The 11,538-nt window shown below is 33.3% G+C and overlaps 1 protein-coding gene across 2 annotated transcripts; it reads left to right on the forward strand.

Moving 5' to 3' along the window:
- Nucleotides 1–339: 339 nt before the first annotated feature.
- Nucleotides 340–11,197, forward strand: LOC121298735. 2 transcript variants are annotated; one of them, XM_041225948.1, is made up of 11 exons: nucleotides 340–486; nucleotides 1,442–1,480; nucleotides 2,380–2,412; nucleotides 4,046–4,135; nucleotides 4,779–4,841; nucleotides 5,382–5,444; nucleotides 6,368–6,430; nucleotides 6,706–6,762; nucleotides 8,369–8,431; nucleotides 8,841–8,900; nucleotides 9,771–11,197. In XM_041225948.1, exons 1-11 carry the CDS (start codon nucleotides 405–407, stop codon nucleotides 9,773–9,775), a joined length of 618 nt encoding a protein of 205 aa, XP_041081882.1. In that variant the 5' UTR covers nucleotides 340–404; the 3' UTR covers nucleotides 9,776–11,197. The 2 variants fall into 2 exon arrangements, with proteins under 2 accessions (XP_041081882.1, XP_041081881.1); XM_041225947.1 differs by having other exon boundaries at nucleotides 10,190–11,195.
- Nucleotides 11,198–11,538: the final 341 nt, after the last annotated feature.

Below are 11,538 nucleotides of genomic sequence, written 5' to 3' on the forward strand. Positions count from 1 at the left end.
AAATAAATAAAATATCTTAATTGTATATATAATATCTATATATATATATATATATATATATATATATATATATATATATATATATATATAGATATATATATATATATATTAAATATATAATATAGGACCTTTTTGTCTCAACTAGAAGTAATTGCTATTAATTGTTTTCTATTACATTTGTGCAATTACATTGAAGACTGGGGTTAACTTTTTGAAGTTTATCTTAGGCGTTATGTTCAGTTGTTCCGGAGATCTGCTATATATCTGACAGGAAACCCACAAGTTAAAACATCCTCCAACACCCTACCCTGAATCTCAAACTATAAAAGTGGAAAAAAGTTTCTGCGGCTCGCTTGTCTTATACTGTTTCTCCTGGGCTACTAAATATTAAAGGAACTGAAACAATGAAGGTGATGCAGTCAATTTATACATTCATGTTCTTTATAATATGTCTACAGATGGTAACATTTTCAGACTGCATAAATGGTAAGCTTTTTCCTTCCTTCTTTATATAAACTTTAACTACCCATGGTAATTATATAGCAATTGCACTGACAAAACAATATCTGTAAATGCAGTGTAATTACACAAGGTGTTTGCAACTGCATGCATTTCATCTTCATATGTGCATTGTAACCACAAATGACATCCATTGTGTAATTACTTTTTTGCTAGGCTGCAATTAACGAGATGTGGGATTACGTTTGATCATTCTCCTCTACATTTGCTTCTTACTTATTGCTATGTATCTAATTTTATTATTATTATTAGTTTGTTTGGCAGATGCATTAATCAGCAGTGATGATGTTGCCATCTCTGTTTCTTTAAGAAAAAAGTGAACTTCAGAACATCTACATATGAGACTGAACTATAACTAAAAAGATGGTTAACAGAAGCAATGGATATTTGCAAACATTACTATTCTAATACAACAAAAGCTAACATTAAATTAGTTTTGTCTTGTATCATATGTGATCACATTCATACCTACTGTAAGTGGACAATATATAAATACCATAGTCCTAGGGCTAAAAGTGGCACGTCGTCAGAATGTAATACACATACCCAAAAAGGTACAGTGTCAATGCTGCGACTGACTACTGCACAAATCACAACAAACTACCAATCATATATGTTTACAATTTTAGATAACCCAATGTGTTGCTCATCAGTAAAGTTATAAACATTTGCTGAATTGTGAACAAAATGATAATGAAAAGAGCTTTGAGAGCCAAACTCAGCACATCATACCCCTTTCAGACGGGCGTTTCCTTGTTTTCTGAGCTAAATTTTTTTTTTCCTTCAATTGTTTTTAACAGATTAACATTTGTGGATACTCTTCTTGTAACTAAAATAATATGCCCTCTATTTGAATCTTCTGATGCATTATCACAAAGTTTAGGGTGTTGAAGTTAATATGAGGGTTTTTTCTTCTTTACAGGTTCTGAGTTTACAAGTTGCTGTAATTCAGTTTTCAAAGGTAAATGCAGATCAAAGCACTTTGCTGGCATTATGTACTAAGTTATTAAACATATATATTTTTATAATGAACTATCATATTAAATGGCGACAATTAACAAATCATAGGGTTCAACAAAGAGGAGTTTCATATTTGCTGGTGTCTGATTGTGTTAGTATACTGTGGAAAGTGATGTGTATCAAAAAGAATGTTATTAAAGTTATTAATTTCCCACACTCTCGAAACAAAGTTTTGTGACAATTCAAAGTCACAAAGTTTTTAAATAGGCAATTCGCGTGTGTTTGAACATAATCATTAGTAAGTTGATTTAATTTTTTTAATAGCACATATTTTTTTTTTCAAGTAGGTCAGTGTATATTATAATTTAAGAAAATAAATATATATTTAAATACATTTACAGAATTTAATATTTTTTTTTCTTACGGGTTGAGATTCATCAATATGTTTGTCAATATGTCCTGGTCACAAAAAGCAAAGTTTGTGGGGAATAATAGCCATTTTCCATACTTTTGAGGCATAAGCAATTAGGAAATAACACTTACTACCCAGGAACCAAAAAAAAAAAAATTGTTACACAGTGTAATCAATCATTCATTTGGAGTCTCGGTACAACTGCACGTGAATTAATAAAAGTGCAATTCCCCGTGCTCACATATTATTACATTTTACCTGCACGTGAAGTGCTGTGCAATCCTCGGGCCTAAATACAAATATACATTTTAAACAACTTGTGAGCATAACCCACATTATATCCTGTGTACCAACTACAATACACCAACATTAACACAATTCACGCAACATACAACACAGAAATATACACAGAGGTGGGGCAACATTGCCACAAGCATTTAATACATTTTTTCTTATGGGTTAAAATTCATCAATGTGTTTGTCTTTAGATGATTCATCCACTGAACACCAAAATTACACAGGTAAGTCGAGATTCTTGAGCTTCATATATTTCCTCTAGAGATACAAAAAACGTGTTTTATTGAAATAAAGTTTTAAAGAGAGGAAGATAGAGTCTTCTGATGCATCATCACATAACTCATTTTGCCACACTCTCCAAACTGTGAAAATTCAGTCACAAAGGTTTTATTTATTTATTTTTTTTTTTTAAATTGTCAATTGTGTGTTTATCATTAGTAAGTTGATTTATTTTTGTTAAAAATATCATCAAACCAAATATATTCTAATACAGCTGCAGTAAATTCTGATATTTCAGTATGTGTTTGTGTGTGGGCAGGTATTTCTATCAATGTGGGGACAAAATTTGATAAAATGACCCCACAAAGATAGTAACACCTGAAAAAAATGACGCTGAACACCAAAGTGACCCCTGCCAAAAGTTAAAGGCACAGACACTTATTATAAGATATTGTAAGATAGTACTGGCTCACATTTTAGGGCTCCCCTACTTTTTGTCCGTAATTGGTGATGTGTTAACAACCATGGCTGTTGTCCATAGTGATGGAATGTTTACTTTACAGCTCAACAACAACTGTAGTAAAAACAAACAAATATACTGTAAGACTGAAGCGCCACGTCAAACCACAACACATTTATACTAATAAAATAACAAATACCTGTTCACAAGCATTACTGATGAGATGTACATGTGCTGGCCCAAGACTACCCTTTAACATTGGTCGTACGGATTACGCTGTGTCACTTTTTTTTAGACACCGATGTTACATTGATTGACTTTGGGTGGTTTTTTATCGGGAATAAGTTAACATTTGAAAAATGCACAAACCATCAAAAAAATATTCGTAGGTAACTTGAACGTGTTTGTCATATGCCGTAAATACACGAGTGAATCGTACTCTTATGTAATTGATATTAGTAATATATATATTTATTATATATATATTATATATATATATATATATAGATATATATATATATATATATATATATCTATATTATCATATATGTCACTGTAAGACATAATAATGTTTTTCTTATGGGTTGAAATGTATCAATATTTTTTGTCTTTAGACAATTCAACGATGGCTACTATACACCAAACTTAAGTATAAGATTCGTAAACTTCCTATAGTTACCATACAGATACAGAAAAGGTGTTTAATTGAATATAGGGTTGAGATGGTTGAAGAATACTGTTAGTTTTGTTAAAATATGGTGATGATCCCACTGTACTTAACTCCATCATTTTCATTAAGTAAACGGTTGAAGCATATTCAAAACACAAGTAAGTTTAATAGTCAAAAATTTCAACTACAAACAACCACTTTAATAGTAGTTTGATTTATTTAAGTCCATAAATTTCACTATATATATATATATATATATATATATATATATATATATATATATATATATATATATATATATATCTATATATATATTTTTATACCTTTTCATTTTGAAAGTAACACTAAAACGTGGTACACCATGTGTTTCCTTCAAAGGAAAATTTTAATATGTAGTAATAATGTACATATATATATATATATATATATATATATATAATATATATATATATATATATATATGTGTGTTTTTTTTAATTTTATTTATGTATTCATTTTGCAATTTTAGTTCTTCACTATATAACCTATCCAGTTACATTTGTGATTGCCTTCATTCTTGGACTACTTATATGCTGGAGAAAAAGACATCAGAAGAAAGGTACGCTTTCTTGAACTGTCATCTAAATACCAAGCCTCTAGACTAATATTTAATGCATTTCAACACCAGAGGTGGGTACAAATCTGTGGGGGCTGGTGGTGCAAACAGAATGTGCTTTTATTTACTAGCCTCTAATGCTTTATCATCTGAGCAGGGCTCAAAACTGGATTCTCATGTCACAATTAAAATATGGTCATTGTCTTTACGCCACACAATAGAAATTTGTATAATCCACATTACATATCAAATGCCACTATACAAGTCAGTAACATTATTTGGTCTCTTTTCTACAGAGAGGCCAAGACTAAATGCAATGTTCAATTAGTTTTTAGTGTGTGAGGATGAGTGTAGATGGGTCATGTGACTAGTCCAGACCAATGATGGTTGTATAAAGAATTGTGTAATGTGTCTGCTAGTGCTATATGAGATACCCTGGTGTGCCATAGTGTCAAATTTCCACCCCTGAAATGGCAGACAGGGTAAGGATTGAGGCATCTCTTGCCTCTTCTTTGTGGAGAGTAGCTCTAATGAAGACTGCCTGCCAGCTCTGTGCCTGACTGTAGCCAGCTCTATTGTCTTTCACATCTCATGGGCAATGAATTTAAAAGCACACCATTTTTTTTGTTTGCATGTTATTTCCCAGGTTTAAAAGGAATTGGTGACACAGATTACACAGTGGTGCAGCTGCCAGAACCAGCTGACAATGGTACATCACTTTAAATCATTGTCTTCTTAACGCTTCTCATGTTTCTAATCACAGGTAGGGGTAATTAGCATTAATTCTAACAGCAACTTTTGAGATTAATTTAATAACGACGGGCACTTGAATTGAATATTGGTTGACACTTTACATGAAATGTCTCTAGTTATTATGTAGCTACATAGTAAATACATGTGTACTTACACATCATTACAATACATTATGCATAGTTACAATGTACTTACATCTTTTTGCAGAGATATATTTAAGTACACAATTGCATCAGAAAAGGGTTAGGGTTAGCATTAGGTTTAAAGTTAGGTTAGCGTTCAGGTTGTGATTAGGGTTATATCATGCAAAAAAATGTACACATGAAGTACATTGTAACTATGCATAATAACATTAAAATTAAGTGTAAGTAAGCATGAGGTAACTACTATGCAAATGCACAGTAATTAGAGACACTTAAGGTAAAGTGTTACCGAATAGGGTTAAAAAATGATTATTTTTCCTGATCAGATTTCTAAACACAGTTTCTTCTTGCAGATGCTGAGAATCAACAGGAACCTAACTATTCAGTTGTGATGGAACTAAAGACATCTGAAAATGGTCCAGCTTGTCATTTTATTTGGGGGGGGGGTTACAGCTATGGCCAAAAAAAATTCCATCACCCTATAGAACTAATTTTGCTTCATAAAGTCGTTTGAAACCTGCTGATTAATGTTACATTAATATATTTCATTAAATACTGCTTTGTAGTTTTCCATGTGCTTAACTAAAAAAAAAAAAAAAAAAATGAGAAGTGAAAAAATGGGACAGTTCAAAATTTAACATCCGGTAGTTTTTTGCAATATCATTTTGTAGTTTCTTTGATTACGTGATGTTAAATAAATGATCTAAATTATGTTCATATCCTTTTTTTTTTTTAAAGATACCTTAATCATAAACTTTTCGGTGATGCAAAACTTTTGGCCATAGCTGTACAATTCTAAGTATACTATACTTGTGCTATTCATTTCAAGTGGAGATATGACATTGCAGCCAACTATAGACAGCAGTGCACTGGAGGGTTTTGTAAGTTGTATACCCCAGTGCACACCTTGTCATGGCTTATTGATTAAGTGGCAAGAGTTCCTTATAGAGCCTAAATACAGCTAGGGTCAGAGAGGAGGAGGACCGGCACAACCACATGGTTCTCTATACAGGACACTGGGAGAAGAACAGCTACAGCCATATACTCCTGCATAACATTTCAGTTTCTCTAACTCCATCTTTGTTAAAGGTGGCGCTGCTAAGATTTTACCTCTTCATTAGCTTCAGTGGCATTCTCCTCACTTCCCTTATCGAATGCTGTCAGATCGCAAACTCATCAAGTCTTAGTTAAAGCCTTATCTGGATTTTATGGGTGCACGCATAACACTTTGTATTTTAAGGTGTTTCTTTTTGTTAATGAGTGACTATACGAGCTGAACCTGTACTACTATTTGAATGTAATCTGTTGTAATAAATAATATTGCATTGCGCACTTTCAGAAGCACCGGACAGTAAGGACTCTGACCTTGTTCTCACACAGGCACCAAAAGTTGCTGTTCAAAGTGAGTTGCTCTTTTTCATCACTTTTTCACAAATGGAGGTGCCTTTCTTTATGTTTTACCCCAAAATGTAATATCACACCACCCAGTTAATGTAAAGTTGTTTTTGTTTTTTAGTACTGTAATGTACTAATTTGGAACAAAGACTTTTCAATATATTTCCATGAAAACAAAAGCGCTTCCTGCAAAACAAAATGAAGCAAGCATTAGTTAATTCCATAGGGTGATGTAAACCTTTTTGGCCAATAGCAGACCCATGAAATTGTTCTATTTTTCAGAATTTGACGACAGTAACGAATACGCAGTTGTTCAGAAACCAAAAGCAGATAAAAAAAGTAAGTTTACTTTCTTATATTTTTTAGTATAGTTAATAAAATGAAACAAAACTCTCTGAACGTTTCCATTATGTGTGTGCAGCATACTGTTTTATGCACTTATTAGATAAACTTGCATCAGTCTAAATCTGTCAATTGTCACTAAGTATAGTTCATCATATAGGCATGGGAGGGTATAGGATTGTCAAGTTAAAGATGTTAAACAGTAGAGTGAACTCAAGTAAACCAGGTCAATTGTACAGGTACTTCTGGTGATTACTTAAGTGGGAAATCTCCCCTAATTTGACACCTGAGTCTGAGCTGGCTACATCAAAGCAGTTACATAGCCTTAGAGAGGTAACAGGAATTGTAGTTTAGTGCTGCACTAAACAAGCAAATAACTTTATATGAATGCAGCCATGTGAGATTTCATTTGAATGTGCAGCATCCGAAACAAGGACTCTGACTATTCCCTTATCCAGGACCCGAAAGTTGCTGAACAAAGTAAGCTCTCTTAAAGAATAGTTGGCATTCCTTCCAATTCTTTAGAGATCTGTGGACAGTTGTATTGAAATGCATTTGAATTGGTGGCCAATATTTTAAGTGTTACAAAAAAATGTATTACATATTTACAAAGCCCTTTCCACAGCTATATATAATAAAAAAAAAAAAAAAAAACTGTTGATGTTAGAGAACTTGCAAGAAACAACTAAGCCAATGAACTTCTGACTAATTGCATTTCTAACATCTTTGTAACATCTGTTTTTATTATTTTGGAAAACAAAAGGCATTAGCTTAGCATGGTGGTAAATGCTGTGTGATATGGTACATTCACTATGCCCACATACAATTCTTACCAGGTATATTTCTGTATCTGTGTGATAGTTATGTGTCAGTTTTAAACCATGATGCAGTCCTAAATCTGAAGGTACTGGAATTTTCTTAAATAAGAATTATTATACAAATTCACATTTTATTTGTCTTCTGAACCTCTAGTAACACATATAATAGGTGATTGTGAGCGTGTGCGTGGCAGTGCGTAGGTGTATGGCTGATGCAAAACAGGGACAAACACAGAGTTCACAGTTCAAGAGCTTTTGTTTCCTTGTTCTAGCTGGCTTAACCGGTTTAAATAATAATGCTGGCTCTACCCAACTAAGGGTATAGCCAGCGTCAAAACCAAGAGGTTGCAGTCCTGAAATACTAATACAGTAAATAATAATACAATAATAAAACACAGACGCACAGCACAAACACAGACACATCTCTGGATAGGGTGTGCCCTCAGTGAAGGTGTGGTGCTGGAAACAGTGGTGCTGGTATGTATACAGGTGCAGGGCATTAAGCGGGAGATCCCAGATCCATATTTAGCCGTCTGGCGATGACAAACACACACAGTTAGAACACAAAGCAACACTTCACTCATGTTTGAACCACTAAAGTACCCTCAGCCCCGCCCCCTCCGATAGCTAGTTCAATCACGTCTCTTCCAATCCATGACTGACACATCGCTTACCGTACCAGGGCCTGAAAACTGCAATAAACATGAATATGTGAGATGTAATTAGAACACAATCCACAGAAAGGCTCCATCTTTTTTAAGAGTGTATAATTTTGTATTTTTCAGAAGCTCTGGATAATAAGGACTCTGACTATTCCCTTGTGCAGGCACCAAAAATGACTGAACAAAGTAAGTTGAATTCTTTAGCATAAGTTATTATTATTATTATTATTATATTATTATTATTATTATTATTATTATTATTATTATTATTATTATTTAACTGATATTCAATTCAGTGATATTCAATTCTATTGAAATGTACCGTACCAATCATAAGTATGATCCCACCATCAAAAATGCATTTAACTGCTAAATTGTAAAAAAATCCAAAGTTTCTCATTGTGCAACACTACAAACTACACATCTCCTGAAATAAATGCACAGGTCCTTCAACATCATAGATTGTTATGCAATACAGTGCTTTGGTATTAATAATAAAAAAAAAGATACATTAAAACCATATTTATATAGCTATCCACCTTATATTGGCTGTTTGTCTTTTAGTGTTTAACTTTGTATTTTATACTTCCACAAGCTCCAGAAAATAAAGACTCAGACTATTCCCTTGTGCAGTTACCAAAAGGCACTGAACCGAGTGAGTTGACTCTCTTCTATATCTGCCATGTCCATATTACACCTAATCATGCTTGAAATACCTGAAAAGACAGGTGAGCAAAGTAAGCTTGGTAACACCTTACATGGTAACACTTTATATTAAGGTGCTGCTTATTAATATTGTATACATGTTTTATAAATGTATAATATAAGCATAATAACTATGTTACAGAGTGTTAATACATTATTATAGATGGTTATAGACAGACAACTGTCCCCTTTAAAACATTAATTCTGTCTATGGCTATTGGGTGGTTATAACCAATCTATAATGTTTTATTAATACCATATAACATAGTTATTAAGCATATGTTATACATTTATACAACATGTATACAATTTTAATAAGCAGCACCTTAATATAAAGTGTTATCCTTTACATTAAGTATCTCTAATTACAGTGTATTTACATAGCAGTTACTTAGTAAATGCATGTGTACTTACACATAGTTGCAATGTTATTATGCATTGCTACAATGTACACAACATATACAAATTTTTGCATGATATATGTATGCAAGTACACAGTTCATCAGAAAAGGATTAGCATTAGGGTTAGAGTTAGGATTAGTGGGGTTAGGGTTAGATTTAGAGTTAGGGTTTGAGTTAAGGTTAGAGTTAGGGATAGGATTAGAGTTATCATGTAAAAAGTGTACACATTTAGTACATTTTAACTATGCCTCATAACATTGTAATTGTGTACGTACACATGTATTTACTAAGTAACTACCATGTTATTACATTGTAAACATTAAATGTAAAGTGTTACTGTAAGCTTTTGGGTAACTTCCATGGTTTTCTGTTCCATGTAATTATATCAGGTGACAATTTTTTTTATTATTATTCACAGGGTGATTTCCATCTTATTACACAGCAGTATGAGAATGATCCAATACAAGATGGATATTCATGCCTTAAGAAAACAATGACAGGGTGTTCAAATATACTTGAATATCTACATTCCTGTGGGTCTTTTTCTGCCAAAGGCAAAGCAAAGTGCCGTTAAACAGCCCAGGTGTGCAGAATTTGTACCAACCTGAGTGTGTTAATTTGAACAACCTGGAGTGTGTTATTGCACCCAACGCATTACCAACACTCCGAAGTGAACTGGTTGTCAAGGGAACCAGATAAAGTTGTTCTGAAAGCTCCAAGCTTTGCTGGTATAGCGACATATTCACACAGTTTGGAATACTTGTTAGCCAATGAGATTGCACCTGCTGTTCTTGCCATTTTATAACCTGAAGTACTAATTTCAATACTAAATTTCAGAGGAAAACTGAAGAATCGCAGCAGGAAAGGGGGTCCCTCGTGTAGAAGGCCGTCTATAACTGAGAAGGGCTTGAAAACCCAAAGCATTGGGCTACTAACTGCGTTATTATTACTCACATATTTGAATGCATCTTTAAAGGATTGTGTTTCTTTCATTAAATGATGACAAGTTTGCATATCATAAAACCATTTTGAGTGATTTTAAAATGTTTTTAATGTTCTAATTTATTACAGTTTGGCCTAATAAAATCATAAAAAAAAAAAAGTTATTATAAATAGATCTTGCAATAAATATATATTTCTGAACATTGCTCAACACTTTTTTTGGTTGATCCTCAAGGACAACCTTTTATATGTACATTTTTGCATTTTCTGAGTTTTTTTGCAGTGTCAGTGCAGAGAACATGCTACATATTAAATATACAAACAAAGTGTTTCTTGTTTATTTTTAAATTTGTTTTTGGTGCTTGTGAAAGAGATGTTCATGCATGGGAGGCGCTATGGTACTGGCTACAGACAGCCATGTTTGTGTTGGTATAGTGATGATCATTTATATACCGACCTGGGGGTCTGTAACATACCCCATGTTTGTTTTTTTTTACTTCTAGCCCCTCTGTAACCTATAGAACTACACCTGCTCCTCTCCTATCTAGTCTATCTTTTCTGAATGTTTTATACCCCTGGATATCGCATTCCTCTCCATCTTCAGGACTAAGCGAGGTTTCTGTAATCCCAACACATCATACTTTTCAGTTGACACATGTGCTTAGTTTAAATCCTATGTTAGCCATATTAGGTCAGAAGCTATGCATACTTTTTATCTGTGGTTTAAATGACAATAAAGATACAGAAATAGCTGCTTCTTCTTAGAAACTCAGTTCACCCTTTCAACTAATTGCTTTTTCCTTCTTCAGCATAGATTAGTCAGCTGACTCATACTGTACAAGGAAATGAGTAACACACAATAGATCTCTGTATCATTCCCCTCCAACAAGTATTGAGACAGACACAAACATACATGCAGACTAACTGGGGGTGGAGCATTCCTCCCACTGTTCAGACCCTTTGCTTGTTTGCTCATTGAAAGTGTCCATGAACAGATAATTCTCCCATCTTCAGCCATAATGTGAAAGAACCAGCTGTCCAATGAGTGTAGTGATACTCCAAACCGTTCAATTAGGCATCAGTTTTGCCAGTATTGCATAAAGACATTTATTATTTAAGGTAAAATAAACCACAGTTTATAAACCACTAATCAGTGTCACTTTGTATGTAACCACACAGAAACTGTAAAACCACACCATCTGCTTTACAAGAAATCTATTTTACACGTTCGTGCAAAGCAATGA

This window comes from Polyodon spathula, chromosome 24 (assembly GCF_017654505.1).
Source record: "Polyodon spathula isolate WHYD16114869_AA chromosome 24, ASM1765450v1, whole genome shotgun sequence".
Taxonomy (NCBI): Eukaryota; Metazoa; Chordata; class Actinopteri; order Acipenseriformes; family Polyodontidae; genus Polyodon; species Polyodon spathula.